General features: G+C 44.9%; 1 protein-coding gene across 1 annotated transcript in view; it reads left to right on the top strand.

The window, feature by feature from the left end:
• The window catches only part of UTP20 (UTP20 small subunit processome component), a 65,500-nt gene that overhangs the window by 44,459 nt on the left and 1,038 nt on the right, over nucleotides 1-20,003 (top strand). The window contains exons 39-61 of the mRNA XM_032185746.1: nucleotides 314-453; nucleotides 986-1,065; nucleotides 1,904-2,208; nucleotides 2,693-2,832; nucleotides 3,307-3,463; nucleotides 4,303-4,401; nucleotides 4,920-5,087; nucleotides 5,772-5,938; nucleotides 6,836-6,977; nucleotides 7,262-7,378; nucleotides 8,175-8,345; nucleotides 9,142-9,270; nucleotides 9,794-9,904; nucleotides 10,682-10,761; nucleotides 11,485-11,554; nucleotides 12,594-12,776; nucleotides 13,702-13,833; nucleotides 15,267-15,399; nucleotides 16,495-16,694; nucleotides 17,049-17,120; nucleotides 17,473-17,742; nucleotides 18,079-18,205; nucleotides 19,754-19,899. Coding sequence (XP_032041637.1) covers nucleotides 314-453; nucleotides 986-1,065; nucleotides 1,904-2,208; nucleotides 2,693-2,832; nucleotides 3,307-3,463; nucleotides 4,303-4,401; nucleotides 4,920-5,087; nucleotides 5,772-5,938; nucleotides 6,836-6,977; nucleotides 7,262-7,378; nucleotides 8,175-8,345; nucleotides 9,142-9,270; nucleotides 9,794-9,904; nucleotides 10,682-10,761; nucleotides 11,485-11,554; nucleotides 12,594-12,776; nucleotides 13,702-13,833; nucleotides 15,267-15,399; nucleotides 16,495-16,694; nucleotides 17,049-17,120; nucleotides 17,473-17,742; nucleotides 18,079-18,205; nucleotides 19,754-19,899 — 3,339 coding nt within the window. The remainder of the gene's footprint in view (nucleotides 1-313; nucleotides 454-985; nucleotides 1,066-1,903; nucleotides 2,209-2,692; nucleotides 2,833-3,306; nucleotides 3,464-4,302; nucleotides 4,402-4,919; nucleotides 5,088-5,771; nucleotides 5,939-6,835; nucleotides 6,978-7,261; nucleotides 7,379-8,174; nucleotides 8,346-9,141; nucleotides 9,271-9,793; nucleotides 9,905-10,681; nucleotides 10,762-11,484; nucleotides 11,555-12,593; nucleotides 12,777-13,701; nucleotides 13,834-15,266; nucleotides 15,400-16,494; nucleotides 16,695-17,048; nucleotides 17,121-17,472; nucleotides 17,743-18,078; nucleotides 18,206-19,753; nucleotides 19,900-20,003) is intronic.

The raw sequence follows: 20,003 nt of genomic DNA, 5'->3' as shown, positions 1-20,003 counted from the left end.
TTTCTCCTCTGTCTCCAAACTGCTCTCATCATGTTCAATTGTTCAAGTAGTCACTATTTAACAGCAGAATATATGTGGTAGGGAGCATAGGCTGTACACCCAGTAACTGAGGCAGTAATAAATACCTGGAAATCTGCTTTGTGAGCTGTGATTATTTTTTTTATTTTTTTTTAATCTGCGAAGTGACCTAAAAGAGCTGAGTACCTACCATCCCCACTAGACAGTTACTTTTTCTGGCTCTTGTTGCTTTGAGTAGAGTATACTTCAGAATGCATGAATGCTAACAGCAACTGTATTTCTGCTTTTTGGGCAGCATGAAAATATGGTAACAGCCTCTGTTGAAGTTGTTGGAGCTGTCTGCCAACATCTGTCATGGTCAGCATATTTGTACCACTTAAAGCATTTCATCCATGTCCTGCAAACGAGGCAGATCGATCCAAAGCTGGGAGTCAGGTGGGTACTGTGAACTGGTACTGAATGCTGCTATAGGTTCCTCCAAAAGCTAAACCAAAATTCAGTGTCTTAAGGAACATCACATGAATTTTAACCTCTTCACAGGCATGAGAGAGTGCCCACCTTGGGGTGGGCTTATTTAAATGAAAGTGGACACGGCTTTGCAATTCAGTGTGACTGAGCTGTGAAGGATTAACAGGTTGTTGCTTTCTCTCTCATGCTGTTTCACTGTGTGCCTGTAAGCATTAGCAATTTCTGCTCCTGCTTGGTTGTACCGGCTCTTGGGTACTTCCATTGCTCCAGTACCACTGTCTGTGAGGTTTCACAGTGAGCTAGGCCACAGAATGCATCTAGCTGAAAAGCAACCAGTTTTTCTTTCCTAATTAGTTATTTCAAGATAAACCTCTTCAAGCCTTACTGTCACTGAGTCTGAGATTTTTTTAAATGCATTTTTAAGATCTTCTGTTCTGTAATTCTATGCAGCCTTTCCTTGTGTGGAGAGCTAATCTCTCTTTGTATGTTTCTTCTGCAGCTTGTTAGAGACAGTGCTGGAAGCCTTTCACTTTGACCATGAAACGCTTGAAAAACAGCTTGTGACCATTGAGAACCAAGGTGAGCTTTCTGCTGCTGGTTATAGAGACACTCCCTTTAATTGCTTGAAGTGCAGCTAATTGACATTTTTTTACTTTTGAGGTCAGCTACTCCCAGCTTTTTTAAATGTGCATGTTGGAAAGCTAGTTTTAACTTCACTTCTCAGGAGCAATGCAGACTGACCTCCTACGTGCTGACACAGTGAGGAGAGGTGAGGGGAATTACCTCCTCATTACCTTTCTATCCCAGATCTCCGTAAGCCAAACCAGCCCAGCGTGGGTTTGTGCTAATCTAGGAGGTTCTCCACAGTCCGCACATACCCAAATGGTTGCTGCAACATTTTTGTCCTTGCTCTTGGCCACTCTATTTATTATCTGCAGCTTGAGCAACATGCATTATGGCCTTGCTTTCCCTGTGGTTTCATGGGAAGAAATTACATCTTTGACTTGTCCACCATGGTGGTTATCTACTCTGTGGCCTGTGGGGTATTCTGAGCAAGAAGGAGGACATTGCACAGCTGTGCTTGTCAGAACCTCTTGCCTTGTGAAATGACCAAAGGTAAGGGAATGACACTTCCCTAAGGTTCAAGGGCATTGACCTTTGTTAAACTGTTACTGGAGTTCAACCAAAGAACAGCCTACTCTTTGCTTTAAGCCTAGCCCTGAGGGGTGATTATCAGAAACCAGCATGCCACAGTTTCTCTACCCAGTAAAACAACTCAGTGTTTACTGATTGTTTGCTGTTACTGATGGTAGATAGGAGCTCTGTTCAGGTCAAAGCCATCACAGGAGTCTGTTTTGAGGGCTTGACTTTTGTGGCCTCCTGTATTTACCTGTGATTTTTGACAATTACTTGACAGAAGCTGCTGACATGGATATTGAGCCAGTGGTGGAGGGTGAAGAAGCCATGGAGCTGGAACAGAGCGAAGGGGAAGAGGAAGGGGTTGAGGAAAATAAAGGGGAGAATATCCCTGAGCAGCCCACAGAACCTGCGCTGGTCCAGCCTGAACAGGCAGCTGAGACAGCTGAAGACACTGAACAAGTGGCCAAACCTGTTCCTTTCTTACCCCGAAATAAAGAAGAGCTGGAGTGTTTGATCAAACATATTCAAGATACAGTTGTAGTCAACATCTTGCCTAAATTGCACAGGTTAATTGTTGCAAAGGTAAGGAGCTGGCATTGGAAAGGCAGTTTGCAGGCCTGAGCTGCTACTGTGAGGGTTGAAGTGATACTGGAAAGAGCCCTGGTAAAATGCAACATATTAAAAAAAAAAAAAAAAAAAAAAATGACACAACTGGAGAGAGGCTGCCTGAAAAAATGAAAGAGGCTTCATCCCATTTGGCATGTCATCAAGATTGCTGACCAACCCTCTGGTCAGTGTGGGTGCGAAACAGCTCGTTTAGTGCAGCCTCTTGAACAGTTCTTGTCTACTTGCTAGCACCCAACTTAGCTTCTGTATTGAACATGCAGGGATTCATCTTGCCTGTCCTTTAGCTGTCTGTTTTTTTCATGTAGTTAGCAGTGGACAGCACATTACCATATCAGCCTCTTCGCAGGATTTGCTGAGAAAAAGCAGGATTTGTTTAAAAGTCTGTTTGTTACACTTTTTTATATTACAAGTGTATTATCTCTTGTTCTGTCTTAAAAAGGTTAAAAGAGATGAGGAACACAAGCTTGTGAAATCCAGCGTTGTGAATGACGATGAGGTAGTTCGTGTTCCTTTAGCTTTTGCAATGGTCAGGGTGATGCAGTGTCTTCCCCAAGAAGTGATGGAAGCCAACCTGCCAAGGTAGGTTCCAGAAGATCTCCTTGAATACCGTTCAATTTGCTGGGATTGAATGCAGGCACCTTTCTTAAGCTGTGGTTATGCACGTGGCTAAATCCAGGAGGGGCCTTCTGACAGGTGTTAAATACTTTTTTTTGGAAGCACGTTTTCCTAGTTGCATTCCCCTTTGCATTTGACTGCTGTAAAGCTAAGTTTGAAAGGGTGTTGGTAAATCCTTAAATGAGCGCAGAGCTATGAAGCAGAGTGCGGAGGTAGGGGTAGCAGAGCTGGAGAGAGAGTCGTGTACAGAAGGAAAAGACAGTCTCTAAAATCTCTTAAATCTCTTGAAGGACAATGGGTATGTGACTACAAAGCCTGTGGGGTTGGCTTTAAGCATGTCTGTGCTTGTAAAAACATCCCTGAAAGTAGACTCCTTGGCTAGCAATGTAATTAGTTCTGTGTTTGAGAGTGAACTAAACTGCCTGTCTGTGTTTCCAGCATCCTGCTGAAGGTCTGCTTGTTTCTGAGGAACAGATTTCAGGAGATCCGGGATGTTGCCCGCAACACCCTCACTAAAATCATGGAAGTATTAGGAGTGCAGTACCTTATGTACATTTTAAAAGAGATGCAGTCTACTCTTGTCCATGGGTACCAGGTAATGCTGAAATTCTTCATTGCTCTTTGTAGGTTTGTTGATTTTGTTGTTGTTGTTGTTGTTGTTTGTTTTTTCATGTGTTACAAGGAGAAACCAAAGGGAAATTGTTACTGAAATTGTTTTGCACTGGGGGAATAGCTTGGTATTATACTACTAAATACTACTCCTAGTGCCTGCATCAGTCCTTGTTATTCCAAGTATGCAAACATATGTTAACTGAGGGTCTGTACCCAAAGAACTGTTAGTCTATGCAGAGAAGAAAAGAGGATCTCCATTTCCCAAGAGTTGAGATATCGAGGTAAAGAATGAATTTTTTGTTCCAATAAAATTATTGGGAATGTTTTCATTTGGGCCAAGCAGAGTTTGAGGTGAGTTGCCACAGGGACTATACAGACAGTATGCAGTGATGCTAATTGAAGTCTTGCTTCCTACATCCAGAGCCAAGGCCCTAACTATTAATTCACCTTTCTTCTTTCCATGGTGGTTTGTGTAAGAATAATTTCTGACATGAATTACCACAGTGGAATAGTGGGAGCTTCTAGCTACGGTAACACTGAAAGCACTGATTATCACAGCCTAAAAATGGCAGTAAGAGCACTGGAGAAAGAGGAGATTCCTGCCCTCTGCCAGTGTGTGGAGAAACGGGGGTCCTTTTCCTGCAGCATACATGAGGATTCCTATCCTCCAAGTATTTTTTCTTATAGCAAGAGTTCATTTGTAGTGTGAGTTGCAATGCCTTTGCTGTGGGAGTCTGCCTATCCAGTAAGAATATAAGAAGAATATAAGTCAAGAATTCCATGCAGGATATTGGAAACATGATCTGTTCTCTTTATCTCTAGCTCCATGTGCTGACTTTCACTGTGAACCTGTTACTGAAGGGCCTTACTCCAAAGCTGAGTGCTGGCGATTTGGATCCCTGCTTAGATATCCTGATTGAGGTAAAAGCTATTCAAGATTGAAGGAAACATCATTGTAAAATGCATGGGGGAGAAGGAGACGGGAAAAGGTTGTGTGTAGATTGCCTCACAGTTGGTGGCAAACAGGGCTGATTGTGCTTGTACTGCAGAATTGGGAGGTTGGTTCAAGATCAGGATACTCAACTGTGTTTCCCTGTGGTCTAAATGGCTGAGCAATAGTAAACAGATACCTAGGCAATGCAGTCCATGGAGCTCAGCCGGCCACCCAGAAAGGGGTTTATTTGCATGTCTTGGTCTGACTGGAATCCCGCTTCTTGTATCGCAGTGCCACAGAGGGGAGTGAAAACAGTTTCCCCATCTGGTGTGCTCAGCCTGGTGCCTCTTGTATTGACAGAGGAAAGGTGGGCATGATTCATGGGCAACCCAGAGAACTGGGCTTTCTAAAGCTGGAGAAAAATAGTGTGGTTCTGGTGTTACTGGGAAAATCTGGCTCTGCTTTTCTGCTCGTCTCATTGATTTCTCTTGGCTGCTTTCCAAAGATTTTCAACCAGGAACTGTTTGGGGATGTAGCTGAAGAGAAGGAAGTGAAGGGAATTGTGTCCAAGGTCATGGAAGCACGCAAGAATAAGAGCTACGATTCCTATGAAATTCTTGGAAAGTACATAGGAAAGGGCCAGGTGACAAAATTAATTCTGCCACTGAAAGAGGTAAGAAAAGGCAGCCAGAGTCTTGCTTTACTTTGAGTACTCGGTTCTATATGGTCTAGAAGAAACTCTAGAGCTTCCAGGTGTCTACTGTGACATTACCTACATAATCCCACAATGGCTCCCCATTTTCTTTGTGGAAGGTAGTATGCACCCAGCTCATAAAACGGAACTTTGTTATTGATGGCCAGGGCATCAAATGGTGTTTTGGGAAGCTTCCCCCACTAGATGGCAAACATCCCACTGCATGTGCTCCGTATGCTCTCCTTCTGCCAACTCTGGTTAATGCTGTTTACTCTGAAGTTTCAAAGACTTGCAATGATACTCTGTGACTGGATCCCTTGCACATGAAGGAAATGTCACCAAAATATATTAAGAGTCTGTTTGAGTAGAGTAATTGCCTTTACAGAGATGCAATTTTTTGAGTGGGGTGCAAACCCGTGCAGAAATGGAGCCCTGTTTGGTCACAAGCTCTGGTGTGTCTTGGGGGTGACAGGTGAACTGTCTGGAGTCTAAGAAGTGGTTGGATAAAAAAAAGGAGGGATGCTGGAGCAGAGCTGAGGCAATAGGAGAGCTTGGGACTTTAGGCAGCAGGTGATAGAGGAGTTGCTCTGGCTTTTCCTATGATTTCTGAATACACATGGCAGACCACTGCCCCTCGTGACTCTCATGTTGCTGCCTTTGTAGGTTCTGGAGAGCACCACAAAGCTGAAGATAGTCCGGAAGGTGCATGAGACGCTGCGTCACATCATGGCAGGGCTGATCTTCAACTCGGACATGAATGCAGAATATCTCCTCCTCCTCAGCCACGGTCTCATCAGTGAAAATTTGCCTCTACTAACTGAAAAGGCAAAGTAAGTTCCAGTTTACCCAGCTGGTCTGTTAATGGCTTGGAGGTTTGGTTGCAGAAATGACAGCTCTCAAAGCCAACAAATCAAATGTGTGAGGGTTTCCTTCTTTTCATGTGCCCTTTGTTTTTGATATAAGCTAATTATTTGGGCAGCCAGAGCACAAGGAGAGAGCTTAGAAATGGAAGTTATCACTTCCTGAACTAATGGAAGTCTGTTCTTGCAAGTGCTCATGGTCTTGAGTAAGGCTCTGTTACCATCTGGTAACAGGATGTAAATGTTTGTATGTAGGTACAGGTGATGGTGTCAGGACGAAGCTACAAACTAGCATATAAAAGGTGATTGAGGCCTTGGACATTTTCATGGTGTCAGGAGCAAGAGAAACTGTGGCCTGTCACTATCACTTCAGGCAGTAGAAACGTCAGATTTCCTCTCCATTTGGTGGTGTCACTGCTCAAAACAGGTTTGGGCATCTTGCCTTTCCCCTGTGTTATGTGGGCTGGCTTGCAGTAGGATCTGACAGTTGTTTGCAGACTTCCTGTAGCAGTTTTTAAAAGCTATCAGAAAATTCAGTAAATCATTGGTAAATCATGCGGTGAACATATGTGTTTGAAGGAACTACCAAGGTTCTGTCTTGTTGGCTGAGCAGAACGAAGTGGAGAAGTTACACAAATCAAGGTGCATCTGTTAGCTTTGTAATAGTGACGTTGCTCTCAAGTCTTAGTGTCTTGTTTGTTATGTTGCTCTCAAATTCAGTTCAGTTCACTGTGTTCACAGATCTGCTTTTACTTGCTCTGTGGGTAGCAGCTGAGCACAGTCCAGCTCTTTCTGCTCCCAACAGCAAGCTTGCTGTGGAGAGGGTTGAAAACTGAATTTTCACCTTTGCTGTACACTGTTTTTCAGAACAAAAGTTGCCCCTCCTCCAGATCCTCGACTGCAGCCAGAAAGCTGCCTGCTGCTCCCTCCCACTCCTACAAGAGGAGGGCAGAAAGCACCCATCAGCAGAAGGACAAACATGCTTATCTTGGTTGATTCAGGACTTAGGGTAAGGATTTCCTCAAATACAAAAAGAAAGCTCTGAGATTCAAATTTTTGTTAAGAGTATCCAAAAGAAGGTATACATTGCATAAAAACACAGCCACTTGTCTTGATTTTGTTTTCCATATGGTAACTCTAGTGATGCCTCTTGGAGAATTAAAAAAAAGTGCTTAGCCTGTTGCAGATATTTTAATGGGATGTGGCCTAAATTCTACTATAACCCAAAACGATGTGGGACTTTACTTATTTGAGTCACTGTCTGAGATAAATGTCCTGTGTTTTCCATGCCAGCTGCTACACATGAGCATGAAGAGTTCCAAAATAAATTCTTCTGACGAGCATGTTTTGGAAATGTTAGACCCCTTTGTTCAGCTGCTCATAAACTGCCTGCAATCCATGGATGTCAAGGTACAGTTCTGGATGGAGTCTGTCTCTTCTGCTAACAAGGGTCCTGCCCCCAAGTGTCATGTTGCTGTTGATCTACAAGAGCAGAGAAAGGCATCCCATTTTCGAACCTAATTTCACAGGTGTACAGCTAAACAAGTTGAGGATGATATCCCAAGGGAGAGGAGGGATTGTTACTGATGGAGGACTGAATGCTCTGCCCCTAGTGCTGCTAGTTGAAGTGTGGATGAGTTCTCCTGGAGCATGTTCATATAAGTACTTTGCAGACCATCTGTGAGGAGCTTCATGAGGTCCTATGGCTGCACAGAACAGTATCGTCACAGCTGTGGTTTCCTTTGGTCCAGCTCTTAAAATCTTTATTCCCAACACCACAGATAACCTCCTAGGGTTTGAGTAAGCATAGGAGGGAAAAATATTAAAGCCCATGTTTCCTGGGAATGGAAGTCATGCATCAGACACCATGAGATACCTGGAGCAGGGCTTTCAGGTGACCTGGGATTTTGCCAGAGTAACTCCTGTGCCTTGAAGGTACCTCTGCTTCAGAAGAGTTCCTGCCGTCTGGTGTGAATCAGCACGGTGTTAATGCCTTTACCTAGTAAAATCAGGTAGGGAATTAGGGAGTGGCAGATAGCATTCTTAGAACTAAAAAACCCTTTGTTTTGCATACAAAAGTTTTGAAAGAATAGCTAATTCCCTTTTACCACAGTTGCAGATAGTTTGGCAACATTAGTAAGCAGAGAGAGAAGTGTTCTTTCAGTGCCATTGTACCCACGTACTGACCTTTGACTCTTTCTTACAGGTGATAACTGGTGCTCTGCAGTCCTTAGTATGGATTTTAAAGTTCCCTTTGCCTTCTGTCAATACAAATCTGGAATCACTAATCAAGCAGCTTTTCCTCTTGCTGAAAGAATTTGCCAAGACAGGAGTAGCCAAAGGCCAAAATTTCCACCTGGTTGTGAACTGTTTCAAAGTAAGTCAGAGCTGGGTCTGCTCACTTCTACTTTAGGATTAACTTTGTAGAATGAGACTTTTTCCACTGCAGATCCTTCCTGCAACTGGTCCTGGAGAGTTTGTCTGGAGACTCCAAGGCAGTGTGGAAAATGTTTTCTTGCTCTGATTCTTTCCTAAGTCCGGAGTTATAGAAAGTTACCCCTTTGGAGCTGTGCTCCAATGCACAACTTGGAGCTCACAGTATTTTATAGAAACATATTTGCCTCCTTTATTCCCTGTAAGAGTGTCATGTTACCACCCTGTCTTCTGAGAGGCATCAGTTTTGTGCCTGAGTAGTTTGCTTTTAACATGATTCATTGGACTGAACCCTCATACCTGAAGTGAGACAAGGGAAGAGAGCAATTAATAGTAGTGATAACTACTGTTACCGAGTGCACAGTCTTCCTTGAGATGTCTTCTAAATGCATTTCTGAATCTATTACAGCTTCATGATCATAGAGGAAACTGAGTAATTCATGCTGAGTCCTAGTGCCAAAATGATTTTTTCTCTTCCTGTCTGCGTTCCTGTGACATGGCTCATGTCTGTGAGCCTCCCCACTCATTTCAAGGACTGAATATGTGTATTTCCTTGTATTCAGTTTTTGTCTCAAAATTGCCAGCTGAAATCAAAATGATGAGAACAGTGTTAGCTGCATGTTTCAGAGCACCAGTTTGTCCTTTCAAACCCAAGTCTTATAAATAGAGTCAGGTTTTGAGGTGGGCGTATGTTTTATGGCACTGTGTGTGTATTGACAACATGCAATTTGATTTTGCAGTCTGTAACAATACTCGTGAAGAATGCAAAGAGCCATATAACAAGCAAACAGCTCCAGGTGTTGCTTGGCTTTGCTGAAGAGGACATCTATGATTCATCACGCCAAGCTACGGCTTTTGGCCTTCTCAAGGTATTTCTGTGGAACACGTGTATGGGTTTTGTGAGCCACTGGAATGGTAGAGATTTTAGCTTTTGGTGGAAGTTTGTAAGATCTTGTTAGGAACAGGCCACAGAATGCCATTAAAGTTCTCTGTTATAGAAAAAGAAGAAAAAAAAAAATCTTTCCTGTTTGAGTTGTAGTCACTGTTTAAAGTTGTTTGGGAGGCTTTTTTTATATACGTGGTGTGTATGAGGATGCATTTGGGTGGCAGAATGTTTTTGCTAAAGAATCCATGTCCATAACCATTAGACCAGATACTCTGTGTCCTCCAAAAGAAGCAGATATGGATTTGCAAGCCACCTTTTTTACCTTCTGTGTGTGTGTGTGTTTATTTTTTTTATTTTTTTAAAAAGTCCTTCTGGCTACGTTTGAAGATGTACACCAGTCAGTGTTAACGTACCACCTGATACCAGTGTCGTCCCAGGTTATAATGCTGTATGTCATGCTGTGCAAACAAAATTACATGAATCCAACTGTGCTGTCACATTTTCAGGCTATTTTATACAGGAAGCTGATTGTCCCTGAAATTGATGATGTGATGCAGAAGGTTGCCCAGCTGGCCATCACGGGCCAGAGTGAGCCGGTGCGAGTCCAGTGCAGGCAGGTGGGTAGAAAGAGAAGTCTCTCTTGTTACTTTACTTACAGCTGGCCTAACAGGCTAGAGGGTTTAATGTGGCTGTTGCAGCTCTCACATAGATGTGCTTTAGCTCGACTGAATCCCCAACCCTGTTTCTTCATCTTCCTAATCCTTGTCCCCTTGTTATCTGGCTGGTTTTACTGCTTGTGACTGATCCGTAGCAGAACTGCACACTGCTTGCCTGTGGTAAAACTGCTTGTCATGGGCATACCTTCAGAGAGCTGCTCAACAGCAGTGACACAGTTCCTCCTTGGAAGGCTTTTAGGCCCATGTAACTAAGAATCTTGCCCTTTTCTGTATCCTAGCAGAAGAAAGTTTGCTGCAAACCACAGTTCCTTCCCACTACTTCTTCCCTCTTTCTAAGCTGAGAGCAACCAAAAGTTGGAATTGGTTGCTTCATTTCAAGCATTAAAAAGTAGGAGCTGTGCATAGCCAAGTAGAGCTTTTCCGTAGTTATTAGATGGATTTTGAAGGATGCTGAATTTCTATTAGCAGATGCCTTGACAAGTCATGGTAATACTCTAAAGACTGATCTAGCAGTTGTGAAATGCCTGTAGATCTTATTCCAGGATTGGAGCTTGAGAGCAGCTGATCCCTTGTGGAATAAGAACTGGCACGTGCAGAAGGAAGAGTTTATTCTCATAAATGTACTGCTCCACAACTGGATTTTCCTTGTAACTTTCTTACATGCTTTTCCAAGTGTTTCTTGGTAACCCCTTTCTGTTGTTTTGTTTTGTTTTCAAGATTTACTTGAAATATGTTCTGGACTACCCCCTTGGTGACAAGCTGAAACCCAATTTGGATTTCATGCTTGCACAGCTGGAGTAAGTTTATATTCCCTGCATCTCTTTCTCTCAGTACAGAACCTTGTTGCTTTATATATGACTTCAGTAGCCTTCGTGTGTACTGCTCATGAGGAGGAGTGGGTGTGGATGGAGTGTTGATTTTCCTACCTATAAAACACTTCCCCTTTTTCAGAGGTGGATGTTTGAGAAATAAAGCAATTATCTCTTCCCTGTTTCACAGCTGGTTTTGTTGCTGTTTATCTATGTAAGCAAAGGTGCTGTTGTTTGCTTAGTGTTTAACCAGCTTGTGAACCAGGTGAACTAGAAAATCCAGAAAGAGTAAGGGAAAATGCATTTATCTGACTACTGTCCCTTTGCAATGGTCTCAACTGCAGTTGCAGGCGCAGTTGAGGCCTGCTGCACCAATTCAGCTGGAGCCATGTGCCTGAAACCTCCTTCCAAGCACAACCCCTCCTTTGCTCAAGGTGACAGTAGTTTCCTGGGCCCCCTAGCACCATAGCACAGGGCTGTTGTGTTGACCCAGGTTGGCTGGAGCCCTGCTTGCCCTCCTTGTGCCCAGTCTCTGGTAGATGGAGCTGAGTAGCCTTAGGTTGTTTCTCTTCTCCTCAGTATCAGACCAGGTTAAGGAGCTGTTGTAAAAAGATCCCTGCCAGCATGTGTCACTAGCATCGGCCATTCTTGTAAATTGTTAGCAAATTTACAGTGTTAACCCAACCCTAATTGTTAACCATTTCCTCACAGTTATGAGTATGAAACTGGAAGGGAGTCTGCACTGGAGATGATCGCGTACCTCTTTGACATGTTCCCACAGGTAACAACCACCTCTTGGTACCAAGCATCAAGCACTTGATTCTTTTCAGCTGTTTGCAGTAACAGCATTTTCAGAGCAGTTTATTTTGGGAGCTCTTAGTAGTTCATATTATCTTTTATCATGAGCAGGACGTTCACTTATCTCCAAAAAAACTGGCTTTGCTCCAGAAGAGAAATGACATGCTGGAAAGTCTGCAGTACTTCTGTATCTAATGTGCTCAGTCTGCAAGTAAAATAAAGCTCTGTCAGCAAGAGCTTGGATAAACTTAATGGTGATTTACACCAGGAAAAAACACATCCAGTTAAGGAAATGGGGTATGAATAGAAAGTGAAGTCTAGAGCTTTCTTACCATGATCTTTTCTTTTAACATTTATTAGGGATATTGTTGAATGAACTGGTCTGTGATGTACAATATCAGTTTCATTGGCCTGACTGGAGAGGGAGGAACTCTCAGTAGGGTAGATCAAAGTGAAAGCTTAAAGAATAGCTGTGCATCTATGCAGGATAACATACACAAAATGCTAAGCTGCCTTGATGCTTTGCAGCTGGAGTTTGAGCATACAGGAGACTGAGAGAAGTGCAATCAAGCAACAAAATCAGAGGAAGAGAAATTCTGCACAGTAAGCTGTGCCTCTCCACCCCCGATTAGATTTAGTATCTTGTTCCAAGCAACACTATAGGGTAGCAAAGCACTGCTGTCTCTGCAAGGGAAGGGCCTTTGGGCCTGATTGCTGCAGTGCTTAGAAATTTATGCCTGTTTCAATGTGTTAGTTGTGAAAAGGCCCCTTAATATTTGACACTCAGGTTGCATCCCAGGGACACGTTAGCAAGTTGGCATCAGAGGAAGGTTGGGGCTGCTGTGCACTCCCTGCGTGCTCCACCAGCTGGACCATCCTCTCCTTTCCGTTCATCTGCCTTAACGTGGACTCTACTTGGGGCTGGAACTGGTCCTATATAATGTGCAATACCTCTCTTTACCCCTTTAAGTGCCAGAAGCTCCCTGGGGATGTACAGCTGGCTAACAGTTGTTTCTTTCTAGGACCTCCTCCACAAATACTGCGGGCTGTTTTTTCTCTCCCTCTGCATGACAATGATAAATGATGACTCGTCCAAATGCAAAAAGATGGCAGCTCTGACGTGTAAATCTCTGCTCACTAAGATAAACAACGATAAACAAGATCTGATGTTTTCGCTGGTCACAGAGTGGTTTCACAGCAAGAAGGTATTCTTTGGAATGACTGGGTCTAGAAAACTCTATTTGGGGACTGAGGGAGATTAAGGCAAGTAGGATTGCTAATGCCGGGTGTGGTGGATTGGTGGGTTCAGTCATGTCCAATTTAAGAGTTTTAGGAAAGGAGCATGGGCAAGAGTCATCTTGGAATAAATTTTTTTTAAAGCTGTGCTTAACATCATACTTCTTGCTAGCAAGAAGAGAGGGAGAAATAAGGATTTGTATAGCTACAGAAATGTAGGGAACAGCCACTGCTGTAGGTCAGCCTACAGAGCTCACAGCTGCATTGCGCTGCATTCCAACAGCCCCGCTTGGGACAGGTATTTCAGCAGCTGTAGCCTTTGCTCAGGGTAAAGGTTGGAGCAAATTCCTTAAAGCTCTTCTCATCCCAGTAACTAACTGTTCATGCTTTCTTAGCCCAGATTTGCTTCATTCTGTTCCCAGCAGCTGGACAGTGGCAAACATAGCCTTACAGACCTCCAATTTTGATCTGGGTGCCTGTGGCTGCTCAGTTATTCTTAAACAGGACTCAGGTGCTGCCTCTCTGCACTAGTGGAGCAAATGTTCTTTAATATTTCATCCTTTTCATCACTGTTTTGTTCAGTTCTTGTTCTTGTCTGTGAGCTGCCCATTGCATTGTGAAGAACCAGCAAATGCAAAGTATCCCCCAGAGCTCTGCAGCTGGGAACTGGGCTAGAAGCAGCCTTTTGGCATTTCGTTTTAGGGTGCTTTTCCAGGGACAGCGTGTCCTGCCAGGTGCTTGTGTCCTTAGCTGGCAGCATCGCCTTTTTCTATAGTACTCTGAAAATGAGCTTCTCTTCAGATGCTGTTGCAACAAGCAAAAATAGGAGCTGTTACCAGCTCACGGGAGCTGCAAGATTTGATTACCAAGAGGTGTGATTCTTTCTATTGGCAGAGCTTGCACAGGAGGTTGGCTGCCCAGGCATGTGGCTTGTTTGTGGAAGTGGAGGGAGTCATGTTTGAACGCCGCCTTGAAGCTGTCCTCACCTTGATTGAAAAAGAAATCAACCCAGTTCAATTTGAAGATGTAAGTCATTTTACCACGTGTGAGGATTGGGGAAGGAAAACGGAAGGAGGGAAGAAGTGTAGGAGAGATTTAACCATTGAACCTACTGTTTGGGACCGAGGAAGGGTACAAAGCACACACATTTGTCCTGAAGGGCATGTCACTGACCTAAAACCATATTTTGTCTGTAAGCCCAAATTTCATGTCGTGTGTCACAGCACAAGTTGCAAAGGAACTTTGCAAAGCCACCTGGGCTGAGCCTGCAGCCATGCTGCGTAACCTGCAGGCATACTTCTTGCTCCAGCCTCTATCAAGGCTTCCACCTCTGTGGGTGGAAGGGGTTGTTGAGACAACCCTTGAGTCAAAGGCTTTTGTTTTTTTAACCTGTTTGAGTTGGTGGGCTGACAGCATGTAGCCGTGTGTATGTCCAGGTAGCTTTCTCTGCTTGTGCGATCTTCACTGCAGTGGCAGGAGAGAAGGGACTTCTGGTTTTTGTTTCAAATGAAGTTAAAAACCATCATCAGAAAGAATGGCAGGATGCATACGTAGCACTGAGATGGGTTCTAATCTAGGTAGTTATAAAAGAGCCATGCTGACGTCTGGTTAACCGGGAAACACGTCTCATAGGTGCAGAGTAAACACAGAAGGTCAGAAATGCATCACTTGTGACTGACTGCTTTGTTGAGCGTTATCTACACTTTAACTTCCAAAGGAATTCCCTTCCTGTTCTCCAGACCGTGGCTTTGTTTTACTGAATGTCTTTATGTGCACATGATTAACCCAGAACAAGGCTGCCTCAGATTGGCATGGCATGCGATAATCCCAGAGTCACTGCGCCTGGGGAGCTGCCATGTATGTAGCTGATGTGCCTGGGCACCACGCTGAACAAGAGAGGAGCCTGGGGGTGTGCAAATTGGCAGGAGATGTGAATATCAGCAGTGATGAGAAATCCTCTGTAATCACCCCCTGTGCTGCGACATGTGGGTAACGCGCTGGCGAGTTGCATCAAGCCAGCCGGTGACTGCGAGTGTGGTCAGAACCTGGAGGGAACAGAGTAAAAGAGCGTTGTCCTAGCAGTGTGGGGCCTCCCGGCTGGTGGAGGCAAATCTCAGCTCAGCTCGGCTCTAGGAATGAGAATCAAACATGTGCAAATACATCTGTAGGCATAACTGATACATGTCGTGTGCTTAATTCCCTGCGTTTGGAAAGCAAAGGGTTTGTTCAGTGATACTTGTGTAAAACAGAGAAGAATGTCTGCAATCATCTCCTGCAGAGGTTCAGTCTCCAGAGGAAATATTTTAAGGGAGCTGCTTCCCTTCAGTTTGTTACAACAACTGGATACCAGTCAGTCCTCTGTTTCTTTGCAGAGTTGATCTGAAATTTATCTAGTAGAGTAAATAAGCACCGTCTTCCAGTCCTTGTAAGCATATTTCTGGTCTTGCTGATTTTATTAGATAACTGAAGAGGAGGAGGAGAAGGCTGCAGATAGGCTGCTTTTCAGCTTCCTTGTGCTGGTAACAAAGTTAATCTCAGAGTGCAACTTGATTCAGTTAACCAAGCATGGAGATCTTATCAGCAGTATCTGGGGTAAGTATCAAGAACTAATATGGCTGGGTTACAGGGAAGATTGCTGGTGTGCTGTGCATTTCTTTACAGCCCAGTATAAGCAACTGAACTGCCACACACAGTTTGCATGCTGCAAAATGCTAATACATGGCAGCTACTGGACAGAGAAAGAGCAGATTTTAACAGAAAGGGTTATATAGTTGATGGAAACAATATGCCCTTTTGTCTCAGTTGCTGGGAAGTATTCCCTATTATCCCAAGAGCACATACGTGCAAAGTATTGCATTTTTGACCATAATTACAGCCTCTTAGATGAAAACTTTTAGTTCTTCTGAGAAGAGATTTCCTTGATGAGATCATACACACCAGCCAGCAAGTGATGATGTGGTAATGGCACTGCAAATACTGTGTGCCTGCCAGGATGTTAAGGCCTGGAGGTCAGTGATTCACCAAGTTTCCATATGAGTGAGATTTTACAATGTCAGGCTGGCTTATTGTCATTTTGTTGTCTAGTTTTCAATTGCTGATATCAGAAGGAGTGTTTCTGGCTGGCTTATGTCTTCAGAGAGTTCAGCCTGCCAGGTGCCTTTACTGAGATACGAGGTAACCCTTGTAAATCCTGGGTTGCTTACTGAGGTGCAGCTTGCACAAAGGCGAGACAAGAGGGCAGCTCCGTTCTCCTCTCTGAAACATCAGCAGCCTCCTTCCAGGGGTTAGATCTGACCATCTGGAGCAGGGCCAGCCCACCCGAGTCACACAGGAGGAAGTCCCCAGATATCAAAGGCAGATGAGCTGTGACACTGAGCCCCGTGAGGGGACTGTAGCTGCCGCAGAAACATGACTGGTCAGCCAGGAGAGGAGCAAGTGTCTTTGTGCCATGCCCACCTGTCCTGCACAGTTGTCATCACTGCCAGCAATGGCCCCATCTTTAGTGATGTGGAAGTGCTGTGGTAATGTTCCCAAGAAGAATTGGATTATGTTCTGAGCAGATGACGTGGTTTATTTCCTTCACCATTTCATTGTAGTGTGTGCTGTGGTAGCTCTTGGAGGGATGTGGTTCTTTTTCTGCTCCCACTGGACCAGCTCCTGTGCTGAAAGAGGTTTCCTTTCCCCTAGGCCATGTCCAGTCTCACCTGTGGCATCCTCACAGCTGGGTCTGGCTGACAGCTACTGAGATCTTTGGCTTGTTGTTTGCATCTCACAAGCCAGAAGATCTTGTCAACAAGTGGAAGGAAAGGCAGGCAGTCAAGAAGAAAAAGCCGTCAACAGAGGTGTCCATGTCCACACTCTTCTTGACTGCTGAACTGGACAGCAAGGTAATGATGTCTGCAGTGCTCCTCCCCCTGTGCCCGCACCCGCTCCCTGGCTGGGGCATAAAAATAGGTTTGGTAGATTGGCATGTTCAGTTCTCTCAGTTGCTTCTGCCTGCTGCCAAATCGTAATCACTTAAAGCATTTGAGTAGGTGGCTGCTGCTGGGAGGGGGCTTCCCTGGGTCCTGTTCTCAGCAGCACGGCAGTTCCCTTCTGTATTGCAAGACGCAGGCAGAACTTGCGCTGAGCCAACTGACTGGCCTCCTGGTGACCACCTTTGGTGACTGCAAAATGCTGCTTGGGCTTCCTGCCGCTGGCTCTGTCACAGAACGATTCCCTCCCCCTTTTTGTCTCCCCAGATGAAGGAACTCGTGTTTGCGTTCTGCCATCAGCTGCACTCTCAGTTCTTGGACCAGTCTCTGGGGGAGCAGGTAAGATCAGGAGCCTGTCTGGGGCTCCAGGAGGTGTTGACCTCCTACCCAGGGCAGCAGTGCTGCTCTCTGGAAACAGCTCAGGGCGAATACCCAGTGCCTGGCTGCTGTGCTGAAGGTGTCTGAGCAGCTGAGGTGAGGGGCTTAGACTCAGAGAGGCCCAGAAAAGTCCCCCTGGTGGTGTCGGTCTGCTGGAGGGGCTGAGGGGTGGCAGAGTCAGACGCGGGAGGCACCCCGCAGTGCAGGACTGGGGTCCCTGCTGTCCAGCCCTAACCTTGGCTCTTTCATGCTGTGCTCACCGCTGGTGCTGTAGGAACCTACAGTGACTGACTGCTCTGTTTCCGTGCTCCAGGTTGTAAAGAATTTGCTGTTTGTCGCCAAAGTTATTTACTTACTTGCACCTCCCTCAGAGGAAGGAGAAGCTGCAGGAGAATTTGGATGTGAAGTGGAGGAGCAGGAGCCCTCTGAAGATGAGGGAGAGCAAGACGTTTCTGCTCAAGGAGAGGGAGAAGAAGAGGACACGGAAGAGAAAGGCCAGCCAGCCACACTGATGTGGCTAATGAAGAAGCTCTCTCTCATGGCAAAACGAGAAGCAGCGTATTTCCCTAAAGTCCCTTTAAAGGTAAGAACAGGGTCAGACCAGCTGCTTTTGATGGGGAAAGCACCTGCACAGCAGTGTTGCTCTGGCTTGTTCCTTCCAGGGGACAAGATGCAGAGGGCATTGGGAGATGGTGTTGGTGCGAGGATTGTGAGGTTCTGGTGGAGAAATGACTGTTTCTCAGGGAAGGCTTGTGCCAGTCTGCTTCTCAATTGCGATGCCTCCAGCCCTCTTGTGGAGTGGTGAAATGTGGGAAAGCCAAGGGCACCAAGCTGCAGGGGGCAGAGTGCTGCCTCTAGCAGTTCAATGAGGCAGTTTCCTTCTTACCTGCCTTACGCTGTCCCATGCGCTTACTTTCAGAGGAGCTGCATCTTTAAGTTCCTGGGAGCAATCTCAGTGGATCTGGGAAAAGAGAGAATCCAGCCATACCTTCCAACAATCCTCACCCCACTGTACAGGGAGCTGAACAGCACCTATGCAGAGCAAGGTAAGCGCTATCCCTCACAAAGGGTAGCAGAGGGGAAGGTGTTAGATCTGTGCCTCAGCATGAACAGCCCATCATGCTTTTCCTCTGTTGAGGCACAGATGCCAAAAACAGTGCACTTCACCTACTCACAGTTTAACCAAAATACCAGGAAAGGACAAGAATGTATGGACAGCTGGAACAAAAATGTAAATGTTGACAAAGACTGGAATTAAGTTAGGCAGGCTCCTGCATGCAAGTGGGCAATGCTTGAGCATGTGACCTAGTGGAAAAAGTACAGTGGTAAAGGGTGGACTCGTGGTGGCAAGGCTGACTCCTTGCTGAGGAGGGGGATGAAGTGCAGGCCTTAGGGAAGCCTGAACAAGGCTGTTGCCAAGTGTTGTTCTTCTGAATTGGCACATTAAGGTCTGCTGTGAGGATTAGGGGCTCAAAGATCTATGGCTAAAAGTGTTTGTTCTAATGCAAAAGTGTGGGGATTTCTTATGGCCATGTGTTACTGTAGAGCAAGGGGCTGTACAACTTGGAATTGCTAGTTTGGTGGTAGTCCTTGTTTTCCCCGGAAACAGAGCGTCCTGAAAATGAACCTGTGTGTGTCACGTGTTTGCAGTGACTGAAAGAGAACAAATTTTGAGGCTAGGGGAGGAGAGGCATCCGGTACAGGAATGCTGCACGCTGTGTGTGCAGGCAGGTGTGCACCTACTGAACCTGTGCCTTCCTCCCAAACGAGTCCAGGTCACTCTGCCCCAGTAGATACTGCCTGAACAGAAACACTTCTTTTCTCCCTGGAGATCCATGGTTGTTTAAAAATCTTAAGAAAGCCTGAGTGTACGTACTGCGGAATATGACAGCAAGGATTGCAGAAAGACCTCAGCACTTAATGAGGTCAACTGAGCAGTGAATTAGCAGCAGATACACACTGTGTGACCCATATGAAGTGATGCCTGGTTGGAGAAGGTCAAACCAACTTCCCATCTAACTCAGTGGACTCTTGTCTTAAGAGCAAGCAAGCCTGGCAGGTTGTTCATGGAAGTGTTCTAAGTGAAGCAAATCCAATGACAGAATAAGAACAGACAACAAAACAAAAACAGTTACACAAGCCGTACATTTAGAGTAATATATGCCTTGAAAAATATGTTGTGTGGCACTGAGTCCTTACATCTGAGGACAAAACGGAACTGGAAAAAAATCAGATGAGGGCAGTAATAGTGCTAGGTAAGGAACAACTTTGCTAAGTTAGTAAGACACTTGGTAAGGTAGAAATTGACAGTGTTACAAATGGATAAAGATAAATTTTTTGCTATGTCAGCACAGGAATTGGGGGCTTTCAGTATTGCTTTTGGTTTACCTGCATGAAGCACAATTTGTCATCCTCTGGGAAAGCTGGTGAAGAACCAGCACATTTCACAACCATCTTTGCTCTGGTGTCTGCAGTAATACTGGGCAAGATTAATCAGTACAAACATTTTTAGTAAAATGGGTAATTCCTTATCGGGTTGTTGGCTTTTGCTCCATATGCTGAAAAGACTAAGCAAATTTACTTTGTTTTGTTAGATCCAACACTGAAGAACCTCTCCCAGGAAATTATAGAACTGCTCAAGAAATTAGTTGGCCTGGAGGCTTTTTCACTTGCCTTTTCTTCAGTGCAGAAGCAGGCCAATCAGAAAAGAGCTATGAGGAAAAAGCAAAGGGCCTTGCAGGTAAGTGTATTCTGCTTTCTTTCCTGGGAAAAGGAATAGATTCTCTGAAGGCTTGAGATATGGCCAGGAATGTGAGTGTGAAAAATCATTTCATCCTGCATTGG

This window comes from Aythya fuligula, chromosome 1 (assembly GCF_009819795.1).
Source record: "Aythya fuligula isolate bAytFul2 chromosome 1, bAytFul2.pri, whole genome shotgun sequence".
Taxonomy (NCBI): domain Eukaryota; kingdom Metazoa; phylum Chordata; class Aves; order Anseriformes; family Anatidae; genus Aythya; species Aythya fuligula.
This window is presented reverse-complemented; position numbering and strand designations above follow the sequence as displayed.